This window comes from Plasmodium chabaudi (genome assembly GCF_900002335.3).
Source record: "Plasmodium chabaudi chabaudi strain AS genome assembly, chromosome: 13".
Taxonomy (NCBI): domain Eukaryota; phylum Apicomplexa; class Aconoidasida; order Haemosporida; family Plasmodiidae; genus Plasmodium; species Plasmodium chabaudi.
This window is the reverse complement of record NC_030113.2, coordinates 1686986-1711079: the sequence shown is the minus strand read 5'-3', so window position 1 is coordinate 1711079 and position 24094 is coordinate 1686986. Positions and strand designations below refer to the sequence as shown.

The 24094-nt window shown below is 24.4% G+C and overlaps 7 protein-coding genes across 7 annotated transcripts; 4 read left to right on the top strand and 3 right to left on the bottom strand.

Moving 5' to 3' along the window:
• Positions 1 to 9: 9 nt before the first annotated feature.
• Positions 10 to 1836, top strand: PCHAS_1346100 (RNA-binding protein, putative; the record flags this gene model as incomplete). The annotated part of the gene is made up of 2 exons (XM_016799361.1): positions 10 to 104; positions 399 to 1836. The coding sequence occupies 2 exons, from the start codon at positions 10 to 12 to the stop codon at positions 1834 to 1836; spliced, it is 1533 nt and encodes a 510-aa protein (XP_016654662.1).
• Positions 1837 to 2698: 862 nt separating this feature from the next.
• On the top strand, positions 2699 to 3713 carry PCHAS_1346000 (conserved Plasmodium protein, unknown function; the record flags this gene model as incomplete). Its single annotated transcript, XM_016799360.1, has 3 exons — positions 2699 to 3259; positions 3386 to 3545; positions 3640 to 3713. The coding sequence occupies 3 exons, from the start codon at positions 2699 to 2701 to the stop codon at positions 3711 to 3713; spliced, it is 795 nt and encodes a 264-aa protein (XP_016654661.1).
• Positions 3714 to 3902: 189 nt separating this feature from the next.
• Positions 3903 to 5963, bottom strand: PCHAS_1345900 (GTPase-activating protein, putative; the record flags this gene model as incomplete). Its single annotated transcript, XM_016799359.1, has 1 exon — positions 3903 to 5963. One exon carries the CDS (start codon positions 5961 to 5963, stop codon positions 3903 to 3905), a length of 2061 nt encoding a protein of 686 aa, XP_016654660.1.
• Positions 5964 to 6346: 383 nt separating this feature from the next.
• Positions 6347 to 7764, bottom strand: PCHAS_1345800 (WD repeat-containing protein, putative; the record flags this gene model as incomplete). Its single annotated transcript, XM_016799358.1, has 4 exons — positions 6347 to 6390; positions 6540 to 6659; positions 6754 to 7562; positions 7742 to 7764. 4 exons carry the CDS (start codon positions 7762 to 7764, stop codon positions 6347 to 6349), a joined length of 996 nt encoding a protein of 331 aa, XP_016654659.1.
• A 1035-nt stretch (positions 7765 to 8799) lies between these two features.
• Positions 8800 to 9740, top strand: PCHAS_1345700 (conserved Plasmodium protein, unknown function; the record flags this gene model as incomplete). Its single annotated transcript, XM_016799357.1, has 4 exons — positions 8800 to 8865; positions 9081 to 9407; positions 9531 to 9610; positions 9707 to 9740. 4 exons carry the CDS (start codon positions 8800 to 8802, stop codon positions 9738 to 9740), a joined length of 507 nt encoding a protein of 168 aa, XP_016654658.1.
• Positions 9741 to 11380: 1640 nt separating this feature from the next.
• PCHAS_1345600 (conserved Plasmodium protein, unknown function) lies at positions 11381 to 18291 on the top strand (the record flags this gene model as incomplete). The annotated part of the gene is made up of 2 exons (XM_016799356.1): positions 11381 to 17998; positions 18253 to 18291. 2 exons carry the CDS (start codon positions 11381 to 11383, stop codon positions 18289 to 18291), a joined length of 6657 nt encoding a protein of 2218 aa, XP_016654657.1.
• Positions 18292 to 18868: 577 nt separating this feature from the next.
• On the bottom strand, positions 18869 to 23425 carry PCHAS_1345500 (conserved Plasmodium protein, unknown function; the record flags this gene model as incomplete). The annotated part of the gene is made up of 1 exon (XM_735482.2): positions 18869 to 23425. One exon carries the CDS (start codon positions 23423 to 23425, stop codon positions 18869 to 18871), a length of 4557 nt encoding a protein of 1518 aa, XP_740575.2.
• Between the last annotated feature and the right edge of the window lie 669 nt (positions 23426 to 24094).

The window sequence follows — 24094 nt, the reverse complement described above, 5'->3', positions numbered from 1 at the left end:
AATTAAATCATGGAATCAAATGAAAATGATCATAACGAAGTTAAAAGTAAATCTGAAGAAAGTCATGACGAAAGGGATCGCAAGCACAGATCACACATAAGACGGTACAAAACATTCATTTTAAATTCCATATACTAACAATATAAAATATTATCATTTTTCTATTTAAATAACTATGATTCATCAAAAAATATGCATATATATATGTTCGTGTGTTTACAATTATTACCCACAATTTGTGGTTATACTTATGTTAAATCATAAGCATTTCCATATGTGGATAATTGCTAATGCATCAAAGTAGTTACACAGTTTTGCTTTGCTTTTCTTTACTTATTTATCTCGATTTTTTTTACACTTTCTCATTCATTGTTTACTTCTTCTTCTTACAATTGCAGCCATTCAAGAAGGGACAACTCCCGAAAGAGGAGCCGGTCAAGATCGGATCGAAGAAACTCATCGAATGCAAATAATGACGATGAATCTAAAAGTGATAGACGACGAAAAAAAAGAAGTGATGCAAAATCGGAGAGCAATGAAAATTCAGATGAATCCAGTTCAGAAAAATCGAACCATAGTAGTTCTGATGAACATAGAAGAAGAAGAAGACGTAGTAGAGAAAGAAGAGAAAGTCGGAGAAGTATCGAACGAGATAATAGTCGGGGAAGGCATAGCCGACGGGACCGAGATAGAGACAGGGACCGCGATCGCGACCGAGATGGACGAAGGAAAAGAAGGCCTAGACTAAATAGAAATATATCATCATCTCATGAAAGGTCAAGATCTAGAGAAAGAAGAAGAAGAAGATTACAAGCTGAATGTATAAGAAGATCAGGAGGTTTTAAAAAATTAGCAGATATGGAAGGACATGAAACTACAAATGTTTTTTGGGATGGTTTTCAATGGGTAGCTAAAACAAATAACAATAGTAATCAATTAGATCCAGCTGTTATGAATTCAACGAGAAAATTACGAAGATTATATTTTGGAAATTTACCACTCCATTTAGGATTAACTGAAAATGCATTTCAAGAAATAGTATGGGATGAAATGAAAAAAAGAAAATTTTGTAATAACGAAAATATAAATCCTGTTTTATATGTTTGGTTTGCTAAAGATAAAGGGAATTATGGTTTTGTTGAATTTTCAACTGTTGAAGAAACAGAAAAAGCTTTAACAATGGATGGTATGTTATGTAAAGGTGTCGCAATAAAAATATCACGTCCTAATGATTACTCTACAAATTCTGTCAAGCATAATCCAAGCTTATTAATCAATAAACAAAATGTTAATTTACTTGCTGCAATTAGCGCCAATTTACAAGCAGGAATAGCAGGTTCTGCCAATGCTACAGATAATATGAATCTTCCAAATTATTCAGGGGTAGGTACAAACTTATATGGAAATAAACCACTACCTCCCCCAGGTGCACCACCAGGCGCGCCCCCAGGACCTCCACCTTTACCAGGTCTCAAAGAAATGAATGATCAAAATATACAAACAAAATATTTAAGAGTTTTAGAAATTGTATCTCCTGAATCAATTAATGATGAAGATTATGAATCGATATTAGATGATATAAAAGATGGATTTCATAGTCAAGGTATTATTATAAATGCAGTTTTAATAAATCAAGAATATTCAAAGAATACTCCCTTTAATGCTGGTGATGTAATTATCGAATTTGAAAATACAAATTCAGTTGATAATAGTATCATTACTATGTCTAATCGAAAATATGAGGGAAAGCCAATACGTATGTCTAAGATGGATGAAAATACGTACAATACATATATAACTCCGATAATTGAAAAAATATACGATCGAAAGAATTGATCAAAAAACGATCATATAATTTTGTTTTTCATACCTATACCTACTATATGCATTACAACCTTTTGTTTGCATAAAAGAAGAAGGATTGAAATATAGTTTATTCAAAAGTTATTTATGCATTGTATTTGATGCATGTTTTTTTTTCAAAATGAAAAAGGGAAAAATAATCACACCTACAGATATTCATATGCATATTCTTCTATATTATGTACAGGGGCTTGTGCTCTCCCTCCAATTATAGTTAGCTTTGAAAATAGGTTTAATTTATATTTTTTGCTGTTAAACTTATTAATAATTATTTTGTTTGTCACTATAATATTTTATTACTTTAATTTCTTTACTGCAATATTTTGCAATTCTTTATTTTTTTCATTTTTATGCATAAATACGCAAATAAATGCGTTTTCGTATGTACATCAATGTTCATATTTTTTTAAGCCAATTATGTTCACTTACTTAGCTATTACTTACTTAGCTATTACTTAATTAATTTTTTTTGAAATACACAAACTTTACTAACCCTAATAAATAAATCGAATTTATTAAAAAAACATTTCAGCAATAAGAGCTAAAAAAAAGACACACATATATGCAATGTATATATACCTATACAAAATGTGTGTTCTCTCTATTTCGAATAAAAGTTAAATAAGTTTTTAAATATGAATTAAGTTTTGAAGAAAAATTCAAATTAGGATTAGGTGAAAATTAAGTTATAATTTTAAAAAATTTTAATTGAATTTTATTATTGTCATATAGTTTATAGAAACGTTAAGCATGTATACTAAATTATTTTTCGCCTTTCTATTTATTTTGGGATTGATATTTTTTGCTTTTCGTTTTTTCTATCCCGCCTTAAAAAATGAACGAAAAAGCAAGGGACGCGGTATTAGAAAAAAAAAATGAAGAAATGACAACAGTCTTAAATAAAAATATTTTATTCAAAGAATATACTAATACCAATGATTTAAAAGACACATTTATAAATATAAAATCGGATTATAGTATAGAAAGTGAAAAAGAAAAAAATAATATTCCTTTATTTAATGTTTTAAAAAAAAAATTAAAGGGAGAAAAAGGTTGTACCAGATTTTTAATTATGTTTAAAATATCAAATGATGCAAATGAAAATAAAACAAAAATCAATGACACAATAAAAAATATTATTAAAGAAAAATATGAAATAATTACAGGGGTGTGTCTTTTTGTCAACATCTATTCCATCATCTTATTAGAATCCCCTGACACAAAAAATGTATTTAATTTGTTACATGACATGACAAATATAAAATATATATCAGAACTAAAAATACTTTATTTTAGTGAATTAAATAAACAAAAAATAAACGAAGACTTTTATTTTTTTGAATATAAAAAGGATGATCAGAAGGGAATCCTCACCGAATGTAATTTTGTGGATGAGGTATTTGCTAAACCGTTTTATCAAATTTGTATATACATAAGTTCAATTGTACTTTTGTTAAGAAAAATATTCTTAACTGACAAGCCAAAGAAATTGTTTTTTCTTTTTTCATTTTCTTGGAGACAGGTTTGGGACTTGTACATAAACATCCTCAATTTATGTTGCTTTATAAAAGATAATGATCAAAAAGATATTTTTGAGAAAAATGAAAATCTGAAGAAAAACTTTTCTACTCTTCCAAATTTTTATACCAGCATTGCCAATGAGTACATATGGAAAATTGACGGTACTAATAGATATATGGCATATGCCCATAAATAGTTACATATAGCTACATAAATATATAAATATCTTTCCCCATTTTAATAACTTTTTTGTAGAATTTTTTTCTTTTTTCACAAGAGACTTCAGCTTACCAATTGACAGTTTTACAGATGATTTTTTGGATTTCTGAAAGGGATACAAAAATGTATTAGTAGATAGTGCCATTCATTATGCACAAGTTAGTAGGCCTCTTTCAATATGCGAAATGATAAGGACGCATATATATTCACATCAATTCACTTCATCTAATTAGTACATGTTTTGTTTTCATACTAATTAATTTTTTTTTCATGCTAGCTAACTTTTTTCGCACTTTTGCTTATCCTTGGTAGTGTAATCCCACATTTTGTGATTTATATTCAGATACAATTTTGCTAATCAAGCCATTTTTTATTTTTATATCCAAAGCAGTTTCAATCAACACATCTAATTCAACATGTTTTGATAATACCTTAAGTCTATTTAGTATTTCTTCAAACGATTCCTTTAGTATCTCTTCTTCTTGTAATTTAAAAAATGCAAGAGCTACTTTAAAAAGAAAAGTATAATTATGTATAAAAAAAAAATCCCATATTCTTATTGCATATAAAATATTTATGTTATAAGAAAAAAGCGTTATAAACCATTGAGATGCATACATACTTGAATGAACGTTTTCTTTTTCTAAATGGTTATATATCTTTGGAAAAAAATGTAATAATAATTTATCTAATATATATAAATATTCATTTAATAAAGGCATACTAGAAGAAAATAAATCATTTAATTTATATTTATCTAGTAATGCTATTAACATATAAAAAGAATCTTCTTCATTCATATATAATATAAATGTTGCAACTATAAAAGCCATTCCTTGACAGTATCCTAAATCTTGGTTATAATTACTATATGCTTTTAAAACATTAAATAATATTTTTTGTCCTTTTTCATAATTATTTTTAAATAATATATGTTTAGGATATGTCCTATTAATATCCTTTTTAATGGAGCTTTCATATTTATTGTTTATACTTAGATAATATTTATACCCTTTTTCACATCCATTACTCTGGTTACTATTTTTTGGCTGATTTTTATTATTATTTTCACTTTTTTCAACATAATTTCGATCCTTGTATGTATATGATTGAAGTAATATTTGCCATACAAACCCTCTTAAATAATCAGGAATACCATTAATTACTTCATTCTTTATTATACTATTTATTTTTTTACTATGTTCTGCAAAATATATTTTTTTTTGAGATAGTGACATACTCATGAATGCTTGTTTTTTTAAAATTAAGTCATTAGAAATATATGTGTCCATCTGATTATTAATTAGGGGTATTCTACAAATGTTAGAACTTAGATCGTCATCATTTTTTGTGTCATTAGAATGGACATTATTTTCATTTTGTGAAATACTCATATGCCCTTTTTTATCTAATCCATTTTTCTTTTTTTGCATGTATTTATAATAAATACTTTTTTTTTCACTTTTTAACATGCCATTTTCTTCACTATTACGATCGCTATCTATATTTCCAATTCCACTTTCATTTCCTCTTTTTTTAATGTCACCATCATTTTCAGATACATTATCAAAATTAAAAGATATTTTATTTTTCACACTTGGACTTATTTCATTTTTCTCAGGGCTACTTTTATAAATAGAAATATCGTTTTCATCACTATTGGAAATTTCCCTTTTAAAAATATCAAAGCAATTTTCTTCATTGCTTTTCATAGGCTCATTTTCGACTTGACTATGTGCTAACGTTTTGTTAGTATAATAATTGTTAAGTTCACTATAATTAGGACTTTTGTTTTCGATTGTTTTTGTATTATGATTAAGGGAAATATTATAGTTATTTAATTTCATTATTATAGGAGCATATTCCTTTTTTAAATTGTCATTAACTATTTCGAAATTGTTAAAATTGTCTATATTAATTAAATCCTTTTTTATCTCGTTATGATTGTGTTTATTGTAACCATTTTGTTCAATTCCATCCTTTATCAAATTATTTTTTATTTGTTTTTTTTCAAATTTATCATTCTTTATCAGTGTTGTCACATTTTTTTTATGCGGCTTCTTTAAGTTAAAATAGTTATCATAAGATATGGTAGAATTCAGAAAGCGAGACAATTTACTTTTATTAATATTTGAATCTTTTGGTTTTAGTGTTTTATCGTCTGTCTTTAATTTTTCATTTTTATTTTCATTTATTAAACCTGATTTATCATTGTTGGTAAATTTTAGCATTATAATTTCTTCTTGAATAATTTTTTTCAAATAAAATAGAGTTTTCATCTCTTCATTAATATATTTCCATGTTTCAATTTTCCGAATTTCCGACACAAAATCCTTAACATCATTATTTGTTTCCTTCATTTTTATACAATTCTTTTTTTTTCATGTTAAAAAAAAGAAAAGTATATTTCTCATTCATGAGATACACATGTAAAAAAATATATATATTCAAAAAGGAGTTAATTAAAATGTTATTAGGACAAAAAAAAAGTACAACTTAAAAATATTGGAAATTTAAAATTAGCCTACGCCACAAGCTTACACATATTAAACAATAAAATTAATAATACTGTATATAAAAAAAAAAAAATTAAAAAAAATTATGAACAAACAATATATGTGTATGCACAAATGTATTTGTTCATACAAATTTATCACAATTTAAAAATTTTGTTGAAAAATAATATGACTGTGCATAAAATATTTGATTTATTTATATTTTTTTTTTTTTTTTTTTTTTTTTTTTAATTTTTTCTTGGCATTTGCCATATTAAGAGATAGTTGCTAGCTATAAAAATGGAAAAAATATTTTATGCATGTATAAATATAATATGAACAAAAAGCATAAACAAGGTATGATTGTAATATAAATGGTACAATTGGACGAATATGCATAATGTGATTTTAAAACTTTTCAAATGATGGTTAATAACTTACTTGTTATAAATGCGGCTCTGTTATATACCCATTTAATGAACAAAACATTATTTTCGATTTCTTTCTTGCATATAAAATCGCCATTTACATCCCATATGTGGAGGTTTCCATCTTTTCCACCTAAAAAAATGTAAAATAATAGCAAAATAAAGTGCAAATGTAAACTAACTAAATAATAGAACTACTACTATATACAGTTACAAGTTGGACATACCCGATAGTACATAATTCGAGTCAAAGGAGTAAATTGGGTATGATATGTGAAATGACAAATTTATAGGACTGTTTTCATAATTAAAATTATAAGAATATAATAAATCTCCTGTATATGCATCCAATGTGTAAATATTATTATATTTAGTAGCTACAAGCATTTTTTTTTCGTCAACAGAAAAATCAATATGAGTACATATATTTTTATTGTCTGTTATTTTTGAAATATCAAAATTAGCAAAATATTCGTCATTATAATCATCCCCAAAACAACTGCATAAGTATATCATATTTATATTAGGTGTGTAGGCATATATAATTCCTGTTTTATTATAGCTAGCTATACAATGTTCATTTTGAATTTTTATATTAAATAACAATGATTTATTTTGTATATTATATATTAACAATTCTTTGCTTTTTAATGATACTATAAATATATGTGTATTAGGATGTAATGCAAAACTGTTATCAGAAATTTCATTTGGGAATTCAAATATGTGTATTATTTTTTTGTTTAATATATCAAAATGATATATCTTACATTTTTTTCTATTTTCATATGCACTAAATAAACATTCTTTAATTTCAAAATTTGTGGAACCCTCTTCGTTTTCTTCTAAAAAACTTTTCAATAATTTAATATCATTGATAACTATATCTTCAATTTTATATGTTAATTTTTCTTTTTTTTCATTTATATCATATATTTTTACGATATTTTTTGTATCTGTTGTAGCAATTATATTGTTTAGTACGTCTATACTCGATATATATCCCTCGTTTTGAAAAGCTGCATATATATCAAACCTTTAAATAAAAAGTATGTAAAAAATAATTAGCTAAATTATATTAAAGGCAAGTTTAACAATTAACAGAACAGTAACAATTGATATATAGCAAAGAGTATGTATCATTAAAGCATGGACAATGTACATAAAAAAAAGATAAATAAAAAGTGATGATGCATTTTATTATTTTTTTCATACTCTTTAATGCTTATTTGAGTCATGTTCAGTTGTCCTTTGGTTATTATATTCTTTGAAAATTGGTGGATTAAAAAAAGTAAGCTTACAAATGTGCATATGCGTATGTTTTTAAAACAACCAAATATGCGTTATATGCTGAATGCTTTAATTTATATACCTTTTTAATTAAAATGTTTATACATTATGGTTATATATTATAGATAGAGTTGTATCCTATTATTTCGTCATACTAAACATTAGTATTCCTTTCTACCATTTGATATATGCACTGTTGTAAATAGTAACTATCAATGAGTGGGGAAATAAATAATTGTATAATGTACTTTATATATATTATTCTTATTATTCATTTAACATTGTTGTAATTTCCATTTCCAAGTGTCATTTTTTTATTCATACATCATTCTCTTAATCACTGCATTAGCTATATGCATTATAAATATATTATTTATCATGCTTTCTTAAACTGTGAAACAAAAGAATAATCTATATTTTTTATAAAGTTTTATATTCGAGATTCTGTATATATATATAACAAAAAAGAAAAAATACTAAATATATATTTTATTATATGTATATAATTTGATTATATAATTAAAATAAATTTTCTAAAAAAAATACATAATTGAATTAATCGAAATTCCATATAAATTATACGAATTAATAACGTGTGCATATAATAATTATATTAAAGTTGCCGCTTAAATAAATACACTTTTTTTTTCTTTCCATTTTTTCTTTATTACCCTTAAATTTGTTAAATATATTTTTTCTTTTTTTAAACATTTCACAATTGTATTATTTTCTTTAATTATATATTATATATATATTTTTTAATTTTCTTTAACTTTTCCCCATACGCAATTATAATATAATATACAATTACAAATTAACTATAAACTGTGTACTAATATATTCCCATAATTTCGAATGTTAAAGAAATTTATGGAATAACATTATATATATACACGTACATGTATATGTATATTTAAATATTTGTTTAAATCAATGCTTATGTAAAAAAAAGAAAAACAAAAACATACAAAAAAGGCGATGAAATGGCAATGCCATTAAACTGTTTAAAAAAAACACACGGATTCTTACCATGTAATATTAACCATAAGGTAATAAACATATTTACAAATATACTTCAAATACATATAAATATGAAAAGAAAAATATAGAAATGAGTACCACCAAATGAATTGGATGAATATATAAATGACATAACTATATTTTAAACACGTGTTGCATATATTTAGTTCGCTAGTTTGACATATATCATGGTTATCATTTTTCTTTCATATTTTTTTCTTTTTTCTTATTTTTGAATGTATAGATATTGGGAAATTTATACAAAATTAATACAAATACAGCAAAAAATGGAGTAAAGGCCGAAATTGTAAATGGGAAAGAATCATATGGGTTAGCTCAAAATATCGATCCTGGAAATATAGAATATAAATATTGTTCCTATTTGAAACCAATGGAAATAAAAGGAATTAAAAGGGCTGATCGAAAATTTGATTATAATAGTAGTTACGCATTTATGAAAAAACAAAGTGATTTTAATGATGATTTAAGCAAGACAAATATATTATCAAGATATTTATATAATGGGATGAAAATTCCTTTACCTCCCAAACGATATAAATTATCGGAATATGTAAAAAAGAAAACTTTCAAAAAAACAAATATAATATATCCACCATCGTTACTTTCCATTTTTCCTTCACACCCCTTTTGATTCTTTACCTATTTTTTGTGTCATTATTTTCAAAATTTTTAGGTTGACGTTAGGATAGATATGTTTTCCCCCATCATTGTGTGTAGTGTTATATGCCTTCCATTCTTTTTCACCGGATTTATGTAAGCAAAATGAAAGCAAAGAAAGGAGTGCACACACGCATAGTACATATATATATATATACGTACACATGCACATGGATATGTATTTTTTTTTAGGTGGTCTGTGCCAGAAGGCGGTTCAGGACATTAATCATTTTAACTGTTTCGCGTTTATTTTTTCAGAAGGTTATATGCATGTATGAATATTAAAAAGGGTATATATTTTCCCTTATTTATATTATTCTCTTAAGGGAAAAATGATATGATAGTTATGAACATGTATATGTATAATCGTATATATATGTATAATATTCATTTTAATTGCAATATTTTTTTGTACATTTTCAAATGCCACATGAAAAACTATATATATACCATTCTCAACTCAATTAATGTTATATTAAATTTAATTGGAACTGTAATATATGTAGGAAATAAAAAGACAGGTATACACATATATACCGAATTATTTATTCATTATTTTTTGCATAAAACTGAAAAAATTTTCTTATTTTATTATACAACGTATAACATTAAATATTTTTATAACGCTCTAAATAATTTCCTTGTTTAAACCTTTTAAAAAATGCTATCAATATAAATTTCGCTGTATATATATATATATGCAAATTATGGCAATGCCATCCTTAGCCAGATCTTTACACCCATTGAACGAAGAAAATATGTGAATAGGCCAAACGATTAACCACCATTTTAATAAGTATAATTAATTTTTTTTTGTTTGTCCTTCCAATTTTTATTAAATATTTAAAAAGGGAAAATAATAAAAAACGTGTGTAAAAAAATTGGTCTCCCAATTAATAAATATATATATATCGAATTGTTAATTTTATTCCTTTCTTTTAATATGTATAAAGCTGTTATTAAAATTAAGAAAAATATATACCGGCTTTTTTTTTTTTCACTTCCCTCCTTTTCAGTATACAAAATATGCTGATACAATTTTTGTCACAATTCAGTGACTTAAGAAACAGCCGTTTTATTATGAACGTTTCCACAAATTTTCATAATTTTCCATAAATTTTGTTACACATTCCATTATTTATGTATTTTTGTGCATTATATGTGTATATGTATAGTAGCCTGAAATGTGTGAATTCCTCTAAAAAGGAATAAAATGCTTTTAGCTGGTAAAAATATATTAAGTTAAAAATAAAATCAATTACTTTCTTATAATAATTTCCATATGACATATTTTTTATTTATATAAACTTTTATATTGCGAAATCTTTGTCCTTGTTTAGTCACACCTTTTCGCGTATTTATAAAAAAAAAAAAACTGAATATAATAATACATAACGGAAAATAGTAAATTAATTATATAAATTATGTGTATAATTGTGTATATATTTTGGCATTAAATTTGAAAATTTTTTTATGTGTATAATATTTATGGGATATATCTTATTGTTCCCTCTTTTTATCTTTTGCTAATAAAAATACACACACAAAAATTTTTAATCTTGTATTTTTAAAACTTATAAATATTTCAAAAATAGTTTTATAAAGCATAGGCATTGCTATACATGTGTACAAGCTCACAGTATTCATATATTAATTTGCTTTACATTCTCATCGTTCATTATATGGATGTATATTCATGCAAAGTATAAATATGTGATATTGTTTTCTGTCCAATTTTAGAGTATTTCATTTTTTTATAAAATTTAAAATATATATTTTTTCATTTTAAAAAAGGGAAGACAATTATAAGAAAAACAGAAAAGTGAGACTGCGCATATATAAACAATGCATATATAAAATGAAAACATGGATATAAATCGGTCTCGATTTAATGAATTGGATGACGAATATGAGAAGAGAAATGTGTTGAAAGAAAATGGGTTAAATACAAATTTTTCATATGAACATATTTTAAATAATAATATAAAAAGACCACAAGAAATAGATTGTGGAATGTCATGTGGTAGCTCATTTTATGAAAAGTATGAAAATGGGAATAATATTTTTGAAAACAATTTAGCCGACCAAAATATAAATAATCAATTTATAGATGATGCTCAAAATTTAGATAATAATTTTCTTGACTTAGACAAAAAAAATAATCCAATATATATTTATAATACGACAAATGCTTTAGATCTTTCCTTTAAACAAATAAATAATGACGATTTTGTAAAAGACTTTTCAAATATAGAAATAAATACATATAATAAAAATAATAATACAATAAACGTTACTCCCAATCCAATTGTATATTCAAATGATGAAAAAAAAATCGGACATAATTTAAATTCGGGATGTATAATAACCAAAAGTATATACAATGATAAAATAAATTCAGATGAAATAAATGAATCCTATAATGAAAACTTTCCTTATATTTCTCAATCCAATGATGAAGATGATTTTTTTTTAAACAGTAATAGTATATGTAGAGCTGGCGAAAGTGTATGTACCACAAATCTGGAAAGCAATATGGTTTCACCATATTTAGGAAGCAATACTGTAAATTATTCTAATTCTGTAATGAGTGAAAAGAAATTATATTTCCCTGAGACAGCTAAAATTGAAAGTAATAATAGATATATAATAAGTCCACAAAAAAAAAATCCAAGTTATAGTTCAAACGAAATCAAATCGAATATTATCAATTCAACGAATATAGTAAGTAGAACAAATTTTGAAGAGGACCCCAATTTGGTTAGTAAGTTAGAGGATGCTACAAACAAAAATAGCCATAACATAGAGCATGACACAGAAAAAGATGACATAAAAGATGACATAAAAAATGATTTAAAAGGTGATATATTTTCATTATCAAAGGAGGATATATATAACAGTGTTGCAACCGAAATTATGAATTATAAGAGCACCATTTATGATTTAGAAACTGAGTTAAAAATAAAAAATAGCTATTTAGAAAATGAAAAAAAAAAAAATGAAGGATATGAACAGATTATAGAGAAATATATAAATAATTTGAATACACCATCTCATGGCAACAATTCAATGAATACATTTGACATTAACGAGATTCAAGCAAAACAAATAAAACAAGAGTTGCTTCTAAAAAGTACTGAAGTTATAAATCTAAATAATGCAATAAATAATTTAAAAAGCCAAAAAGCTTTATTTATAAGTTCAGTATATAGTGAACTAGAAGCTAGTATGAAAAAGGAAACAGAAAATTCACTACTTTTACATGCACAAACAATAAGATTAAATAATGCAAATAAATATATCGAAAAACAAAACAGTAAAATAAACAACCTAGTAAATGAACTAGCCAAATTAGAACAACGATATATATATCATGTACAAAAAGATGAAAGAATTATTAATGAGTTATTAAATGAAAAAAAAGAATTTGTTAAAATAGCAGAAAAGTTAAATATTGTAAATATAGAAAATAAAAATAAGAATGAAGAATTAGAAAAATATAAAAATAAATGTAATGAACTAACAGAAGAATTAAATGATTTAGTTCGAGTTATTTCAGGTGATCAATCATATCATCAAAAACCTTTTAATAAATCTTATCAAACAAATAATTGGGGATCTCTAATGTATATGGCAAATCAAAAAGACGTTGAAAATGTTTCAACAACTCGTACTAACCTTATAAAAGATAAGAATGGAAGTACAAACTCGGAGAGTGACCATATTAGACAGGTTCATCCGGACAATGGTGACAATAGTAGTAGTAATAAGGAGAACCTAAACAATTCGTTGAAAATCCAGTTAGCCAAACTGATCGAACACAATGATTGGTTAAAGAGTGAAGTTGATAAGTATTCCAAAAAAAATGCTGAAATTGTCGACGAATTAAAAAATAAAACAAAAATAATATCTGAACAGAACAAAAGTTATACATTATTATTAGAAAAATATAATATTCTTGAAAATGATTTTAAAAATATTCATGATGTGTGTTCTCAATTAGAAGAAAAGTTTAAAAAGGAGCAGTTTCAAAATATAATAGAAAATAAAAATATTGGTGATGAGGTTGAAAAACATGAAGTTAAAGAATTAAGAAAACGGAATTTATCTTTAAAAGATTTACAAATAAATGAAAGTAATCAAAGTGAAAGTAATATCAATGATTATAAAATTTATTGCTCTGAATTAAAATTAGAAAATGAAGCTCTTAAGGTTGTAGTTGAAAAGTTAAAAAATAAAAATAAAAAATTATCCAAAAATATGGAACTTCTTTTAAACGATTTAATAACTAATGAACAATTAAATGATGAAGAAATGCAGGATAATAATATGGTTAAACATAGCACTAATATTATCAATGTAGATAATGAAAATAATCAAAATAATTCTCAAACAGTTATATGTAGTATGTCTAAACAAACGACATTTCAAAGAGATGAAGACAATCCTCAAAATGTTACACTTATAAATTCAGCTTATCAAAAAGAATCAACTATTTTAATAAAAGATGAAGAACCCCCTATCGAAAAGAGTTACCTAAATGAATCAAAAAAAAGTAAGTCTACATCTTTTGTAGATATACATACACAGACAGAACCCAACGAGGATAACAAAAATTATGTTACTACTGGAGTGAACACAGACGAAAAAATAGTTTCTAACAAATGTGTAATTACAGATAATCATGTTAAACCATTAATAGATGCATGTATTAATACTAACCAAGTCAAAGTTATAAGTCTAGATGTAAATATAGAATATAAAAGTACCCAAACCGATGAAAAAGATTGTTATATAAAATCAACACAAACTGATTTTAGCAAAACAATAGATAGAGGCATATTAACTGAAATGTGTGGGGTCACCGATTTTAATATTAAACAAATTATGATAAAAAATAAAGTACTAACAAAAAATAAAAAAATACAAGTAACAGTACCAAATTTAAATGCTTCCATACAAACTCAAGAAATGACATCTAGTGATGTATCGAAAAGGTATAGTAATACTAGCTATAACACTAAGCATAAACATAAACATAAACATAAATATGACTTATTTAATATAAATAAAAGTTTGAGATGTAAAAAAAAAAGAAATTATCTTAAAAACTCATCATCTATTTATTCAAGTAATTCAGTAGACAATCTTGAATTAGAAAATTCGAGTATTTCTTCTGATTTATGTGCATTTAAAAATGGTAGCAAATATTATTATTATAAGGATGAACAAAATAGTTATAGAGATGGAATAAAAAGAAACAAAGGGGGTTATTACATAAATCGGAAGTATTCAAGCAACAGTTATTCTGATACAAGCTATGATATTAACAATTATAATGACATATCTAATGTATATATTTCAAATGAAAACGAAAGACACAAAAAGAATATATTACCAATATGTGATATGGAATATAGTAGGGAATATTATATGAAGGGAAATTGTCCGTCTTTGAAATCTTCTAGAAAATGCAAAAATCAAAGTCGAGGCAGGTACTCAAAAAGCTATAACAGAAATGAAGAAGAAGAAGTGGAATCATTATTAGAAATTTTGAAGTATTCATCAGGATTTGAAAATGAAAATGATGAAAATGATGAAAAACATTATGACGATAGCCAAGTTAGTGACAATTATAGAAATGAGGGTCGATTAGAAATTTATAGAAACTCGATTGATGACGATTCTTATTATAAAAAAAGAATGATGAAATATAGAAAGCGAGAAAAAAATCGAAAAAAACTAAAAAAAATAAATAAATTAGAAAGAGCATTCATACGAGACGAATTAGATAATCTATCTCAAAGTGATAAAAAATATAAGATATACAAAAAATTAAAAAATCATAATGAAATAATTAAAATTGAAAATAAGCATGTCCAAACAGATGAAGCCATTTTTAATGATATATTTTATGATGATATAAATGTTAATGTAAAAAATAGTTCAAATATTATCGATCAGAATGTTATAAATTTAAAAACAAAACTCAAGGAATATAAAAATGATTTTTATTATACTGCAATAGTTTGTGAGCAATGTAAAGGACTATATATAGATATATTACTAACGTATACTATCATAAATTATATGAATTATAAAAGTTGCAACGATTCGACGATTCCATTTTGTAATGACAACTTATTATCTTCAGATATTGAGCAAAATAAAATATCCATAAAAAAATCTAGTTCTTACACTAATCCAAATTATAACAATAATTTTGTGAAAAAAAGTAAACGTAGATTTATTTCGAACACATTAAATAGTATATCATATTCTTTACCTTTTTATAAAAAACAAACAAATGAAGAAGTTCACGATAACAATAATAGTAGCATTACAAATGTTATGTCCTCTTCTTCATGCGAACATCAGCAAAGTGATAAAGAGTGTATAAATGATGACACAAAGTTAGACAATATGAACATACATATACACAAATTTGTAGAGGATACCATTCCCTTTGGTTTTACTTTGTGTACATGTAGTTCTACCGTTTTAAGGTACAAAAGTATTCGTCTCAAAAAAGAGCCAAAAATGGATAACCTCAAAAAAGACAATAGAAATAATGAAAAAAATTCTATTTTTTTTAATAAAATAAAAAATGTTATATCAAATTTAAAAAATGAATTATCTCAGATTCGTGGAACTATAGATAATTTATTTTTTTCCAATAAAAATAATACATTATTAAATGATATTTTAAATGCTTCCCATTTTAAAGATATACCACCCATTGTATATAATCATGTTCATAATACCGAAACAGAAAATGACGATTCAATGCGTAAATTATCAATTAATGAAAATGATAATGCTCTTGCAATTTTTCACATGAATAAAAAAGACGACAACTCAAACAGTTACTTATTAGGTAATATTCCAAAGAGAGAAGAAATAAGCACTTGTGAAAATGTGAAATGTTTAAAAGAACAGAAGTTATATTTTAAATATTTAGTAGAAAATTATGATATAAAAAATGTAACCACATTTTTTATTTGCTGCATACTTAGTTTGAACGAGATAAACTCGAATTTGTGCTTACCCTTTATGAAGGAAAATAATTCCCATGATATTCCGCTCCCGGGTTTTACGAACACAACACAGTCATGCAATTTTGTAGAAATCGACAAAATAAATAACAACCCTGACCATGCTGAATACAATAAAATAAAAGAGATGGAACACTTCTTGGGAGAGTATAACATAATTTTGCCTCGAACTTCGCAAATGACAGCGATTGAGAAGGCATTATATATTTTATCGACTAGCATAATTAACAAAATAAAAGAAAGGTATATAGAAATAATGTCCGTTTATTTACTGATTGGTGAACATATAGAGGGTGAAAATATAAAGGTATCCGATTTAATGAAACTAATAGATAACTATAGTAAAATATATTTATACTTGACCACCTTAAACAAAACAAATGGTGACGCAATTAGTTCGAGTGAAAATGTCGTAACTCATTCGAATGAAAAAAGCAGTCCGAGTACTATTATCAAAAGTTTTAAGTTGCAAATAAGTGAAAACTCTCAAAATGACAATTCTCAGCCTAGTAAACGAGAGCACGAATTTGACGATGGAGATGGGACAAAATGCAACGACAAAATAAACAGTTGCATGATTAAAATTGATGAACTAAATGAAGAAATAAATCTTTTAAAAATAAAAAATAAAAATAGTTTGGAAAGTATATCTAAAGATGGCGAGCCAATTCTGGATAATAGCCAAAGGAATAGTCGTTGTAGACATAAAGAAAAGTACATAAAATATCAAGCACCATGTTCATCATCTTCGAGTAATATAAACTCAACGTGTGATGAAACAAACAGTAGTGTAGACATCGATAAAAGGGAAATAAATATAGAAAATGAAAATGAGGACGAGAAAATTGAAAAGGCACCCTATTTGAAGGAAACGAAATATGAAGAACATAAGGAACTAAATAAAGAAAAAGACGATGAAAAAAAATGGAAAAGAAAAGAAAGAAATATGAAACATATAAATACATTAAATAATATAAAAATTAATGATATGTGTAATATTTTATTTAATTTAAAAGAAAAAATTTTAGCTTTTCTTTCTTATATTTATAAAAAATTATGCCGAAATATGTTAATTAATATATATTATGTTAAAAGGCTTTACACACAAGTAATAAATATTTTTTTAAATATCCCAAGAGATATAAATATAAATTATTTATTTATTAGCAATAGAGAAATAAATAATAGTATGTATATTAAAAAATATAATGATATTAATGATAAATATTTGGAGTTAATTTATAATAAAATTCAGAACTGCTCTCATGAAAGTTTGTTAAATATAAAAAATATGCGTAATAAAAGAAAAAATAAAAATAAATTGAAAAAAAAAAAATATGATATACATAAACAATATGACACAGACGATGCCAGTTCAACACAAAAAAATTTACGCCTAAAAATGGATGAGGAAAAGGCATCACATAAGGTTATAAATAATGAAAAACAAAAAGGATAGAACAAAATAAAATTCAAATAGCTTTAATAATTATTATAATGACATAAAAATGTAGGCATGATATATATTTTTTAAAATGCATTCGTAAAATTGAGTTATGACCAGTGTGTGCAAATGAGATTATATCGTATTAGTGAAAACGGAACTAGTTGTAAATATGTCTATATATGTACCTGTTTAAATATTTATAACTTATGCATATCCTTTCCCTTCTTTACCTTCAGGACTCTTCAAGCAACATGTCTTTATTTTTTGAAATTTAAATAAAAATGAAAAAGAATACACACTATTTTTACACACTTATTAAACCTTAATTTTCGAATTTGTAACCCTTTTTTTCATTTTAAATTGTTTATCAATTTTTTTTTCGTCATTAAATTTTTTGCTTATTTTTTGGTATATTTCGTAGCGTTTGTCTTGATTTTTTTTTTTTTTTTTCGTTTCCCCTACTGTCTCAAAATTGTAAGAATATTTTATTATATAAAATGTGTGCACCCAATTTTTTGAAACTCACCATTTGTAAATTGTCGCATTATATAAAAATATGATTTATTTAAAAAAATAAAAATACAACGACAGTTCAAGCACCCTATTTAAGCTCCCACATGTTTATCACGAAAAATGTAAATACTAATACGTACTCATGCCCATGCTCTAGTTTACTAACCTTTTTTATTTGTATTAATTCCAATTCTTGTAATGCATTATTGTTTTATGGTTCATACTGGTTATATTTAAATCCATTTTCAGGTAGACAAATTGAAAAACCTTTCTCCTTTCCTTGGCATGCCTATTATGAAAGTTCAAATTCTTATGGTTTATCGGTACACTGTTGTATTACTATTTGAATAGGTCAAATGGTTTTTTCTCATTATTGTGTGCATATTTATTTTTTTCGGTTCCTACATTTTGTATTTCATTCCCCATTTCTCTTAAGCATGGTAAGGCTTGTTCATTAGTTGGTTCTTCACCATCAGGTAGTTGCTCATTGTAATAAAAATAATATGGATATCTTTTAACACAATTAGCTATCTGTATATAATTTTTTATTTTTCCAATATTTAATAAATTTATTTTAGTATAGGATGTGATAATTTGATGTAATGCTTTTATTTTATTAGTATATGATGCAATTTTTTTTATTAATTTGTTCTTTTTATCATTTTCCAAAGAATTAAAAGAATTACATAATAGATCTTCCCCTTTTTTGTTAGTTCTATTTTTCAAAAAATTATGATCATTCATTTTATCATTATTGTATGGCTTATTTTGATAAGTATTTTTTTTCATTCTGTCTATGTCATAATATAGATTATTATTTTTGTCTCTACTATTTACATTCCAAATATTATTTTCACCTTCATTACTATTTGTGCTACTATAGTTGCTATCATCTTGGTTATTTATTTTATCAGATATTTCATCTTTTCTGTTGTTTCGATTTTTATTATTATAATTAATATAGTCTAAATAAAATATACAAGTCTCAACTTCAAAGGAAAAGTCCTGTTTCATATATTCATAGCTTAGTATTTTTTTCAAATATGCTCTATAACTACATAATATTTTAATAACATTTATTTTATCATTATTATTTAAGTAACAAAAATCTTCATTGATCTTTTGAATAATATTAATATTATCAAATTCTTGTTTTTCTTCTTCTGAATAAAATTCATTTTTCATAGGAATTTTATTACATATAGGTGTTAATATATGATTTGAATTTTCATTTCTTTTGTTAATTTCATATTCTTTGTCACCTTGACAATAGTATTGTTTATTTTTTATGTAACTTTGATCAGGATATACATTATTTTTCTCAATTATTTTACGTCTTTTGATTTTTTTTCTTTCTTCATATTCGCTATATTCTTCTTCATTATTCATAAAATGCTCACCATTTTTATTTCTTCCCATCATTTCAATATTGGATTTGTTACTATTTTTGTAACTCTCTTTGTTAATCCAATTATGATCACTAGCATTACTATTGATTCTTTTGAAACCCTTTTTATGTTTTCCATCTATTTCATAATCCACACTACTATTACTTTCCATGCTTCTAATATATCGATTTTTTATTTTATTACAATTTTCTCCTATATCACTATTTGATTTTCCATATATATTTTTATTTTTCCCAATAGTATTCATATGTCTTTTTATATGTTTTATAGATATAGAGTCCTCGTCATTATAATTTATATACTTATTGCTTGGTGATAATTCATTGTTAGTATAAAATTTCGGTATATTTTTATTATTATAAATAAACGAGTTAGATTGTAAATGGCTGTTTGATTTATTCATTTGTTTGAAATGGTTCATATTATATTCATGTGAATTATTTTCGTAAAGCTTCCTTTTTTTCAATCCTATATTATCTTTACTAAAAATACAAGTATCATTAAAATGGTTTCCCGAATTTAGACATACATAATCATTTATTATATTATTGCATTTACATCTATTATTAATATTATGCATATTGAGCATGTAGAGATAATTTGATATATTTGTAAATTCATCTGGATTTGAAAAATTCGGGATTTTACCCCAAAATGGAATATTGTTCATATTCATTATGTTTGATACCCTTTCTTTATAATTAGAATTTCTCATATACTTATCATATAAATATTTTTGTTTTCTATATTTGTCATAATCATTACCTAACGTTTTAGTGTAACCATTTTTTGAAAATAAATTTCTTTTATTTTTTTTACTATTTATATTTCTACTATCCCAATTATTATAAACAATGTAATCATCTGTGGATGTTTCACTTTCACAATATTTATCACGTTTTATTTTTCTTTTTTTTATTAATTTTTTATTATATATTTTTTCTTTTTTGTTAAATATTCTATCTTGTTCAAAACTGTTGGCATTTTTTTCTTTTAATATTTTTTCCATAATTATTTTGTCATCACTTGCTGTTTCATCATCAGTTTCGGGATCTTTCGAATCGCACAGATCGTCTGTATCATATGTATCTTCTGATTCATCAGTCTCTTCATATGAATCTATAAAACATCTTTTTTTATTAAATAATAAATATTTATCATCATTTTTATAGCTAGTTTGATAATCACTTGTTTTTTTGATATCATTATTATAAGTTAAATCGTTTTCTGTTTTTTTACTTTTACCACCATCCCCATTATTTTCCTCATTATCTGTTTTCATTACATTATCATCTTTTTCATTATCATTTTTTTTTTGATCTGTATTTGTCTTTTCTTTTGAATTTGTTTCACTCTTTTCTTTTTCATTGTTTGATTTTTCTCTACTGTCTATGTTTCCATTTTTATCGGCACTTGCTTTTTCATTATTTTTTTGTGGATTTGTATTTGCACTCGTTTTATTATTTGTACTTGCACTCGTTTTATTATTTGTACTTGCATTCGTTTTATTATTTGCATTTGCATTTGCATTTGCATTCGTGTTTGTGCTTGTGTTCGCATTCGTGTTTTGATTTGCCTTTTTCTCAACATTCTTTGCTCCCTCTTTGGTACTACTATTATATTTATTGTCGCCCTTATTATTTGGGGCACTGTTTGTGCGTTTACTATCGTTCCGCTTATTCCCAGCATTATTGTTATTATTATTAGATCGGTTGTTATTTTTAGGGCGATTGTTATTGATAGGATGGCTGCTATTTTTGTTTTGTGTATTTGACAAATCTTTGTTATCATCTTTAGTCACGTTTTTGGAAGATAATCTAGTAGAACATCGAATAATACTTCTTTTTTTTAAAATTTCATAACATGATAATTTGTTTTTATCACTCTTTGTTGTGGATTCGCTTTTTTTATCATCTTCAATGCTTTCTTTAAGGATTTCATTATTACTTTTATTTTTTGAATTATTTGTATTATTTGGCGCATTTTCGATTTCGAGAGAATCTATAGTAGTAGAACCATTTTTCTGTTTTATTTTTTTTGATTCATTTGATGTATATTCAGTATTATTCACATCTGTAATAGCATTTATATTATTAACCGAACTAGCAACAGTACTTTCTAAATTATCTCTATCAATTATTTCATTTTCTATATTTATTTTTATAAGTTGTTTATCAGACTCATTAAAGTTGTTATAACCATCCTTTACATTTATTGATTCACCTTTGGATTTTATTTCATTCGGTGATATTTTTTTTGTTTTTTTATTTTGAAGATCTTGATGATAGGGTGCTGAGAATACATTATTAGTAGGTGGATTGTTAGGTAATATTTTATTTTTTTGAAAAGCTAGCTCTTTTTTATTATTTTCATTTTCGGGATTTAGAGGTTTGAAATTGTAAAAAGACTTAACAAAGGAACATATTACTAGTTCATCTGGATATATCAAATCTTTTCGATGTATTATTTTTTTTTTAACTTCTTCTATTAATGAAATTTTGGATGCAATAATATTATGTATGTTTACTAGCTTACTATTAAAAAATATTTTTTGAAAATTGTCTTGATTTTGTTTAACATAATTTATATAAAGGTTAGAAATACATTCATCATTTCTTTTACAAAAAAATAATTGAGAACTATATTTTTGAATTTTATTTTTATCAGCTATTATTCTTATTAATAAAGAGATTAGATATGCACAAGAATGTATGTCTTTCATATATTTAAAAAAATCTATAAATTGTGTAATATTTTTATAAAATAAATATGAATAATCATTAATATCATATTGTAATTTATTTAGATCTATTCTATAATAATTATCATTTTTCAAAAATTTAAAAACTTCTTCATTTGTTATTGAATAGTTCGATATTTCTTGAATCTTATATGAATGATTCATTCTTAATTTTATATTATATTTATCTATCATATAAAATATTAAAGCATCAAATGTGTCTTTCAACACATCTTTAATATTTGAAACTTTATTACCATCTACTATACAATTATAATTTATTTCTTTTTTTCTAGGATCATCATTTTCTTTATATTTTTCATTATTGTTATTTTTATTTCGTAAGGGAATATTTGTTGATATATCTGTTCCGTTATTTTCATATTTTTTATTTCCTTTATTTGTTGTTTTTATTTCGGACCCATTCTTTCCAAAAGATATATGAGAACGTCCTTGATATGTATTTCTACTTATTTTTAAAAATGTAAATTCACATATTTTTATAAAATAATTATTATATCGAAATATATCAATCAATTCATCATACAATGTTAAAACATTCAAATCAAAGGAACTATACTTTTTATTAAACCCCTCTTTCCCTTCTCGACATTTTAAAACTTTATGATACTCTCCTAAAGGTATATCATATCTGTTATTTTTGAATAGGTACTCTCTAATATATTCATATGTTAAAAACTTGTCTAGCTCATCCATACTACTTTTTTTTTGCTGGTATGAATGCATAAAATGAAAATAGACGAATTTGTAAGCTCAAAAAATCGAGCAAGTGAAAAAAATAAAAAAACGCATAAAAAAATATACTGGTCAGACAAATGCCTTGCTACCTACATAATGTTTTATCAGCACCGAATATGTATATATATATATTTGCGCAATAAAATATGTTTAAATATTATTATTTCTTATTATATAAACAAGAGCAGATAAAACCGCGTAAGGGCGCGATGGAAACATAAACAATTGGGGTTGCATCACAAATGCGATACACAAAAGGAAGCAAATATAATATGAATATGTATGTATATTTTTGTAGCCTTTAAAAATGTTTTCATACATCCATTTATGCAAGAATATATATACATTGTAAAATTTTAAATACAGAACAAAATATTATCGTTTTTTGTGTATGCATATAAAGCCTTATTTATATTGTTTATACTATCCTGCTTAATTTATTTATTTACTTTTTTTAAAATTAAAATATGTTTATTTTAAGTGTTGTATAAATGTACAGGCAGAATAAAATGAAACCAAAACGTGGCAATAAATTTAAATGTAAAATTTCTATAAGGGCTAAATGGTTGCTTGCAATTTTTTTTTTATTTAATATATTTTTTTATTTTAATTATATTTTATTTACTTTATTTTTTATATGTATATATATTTTTATTT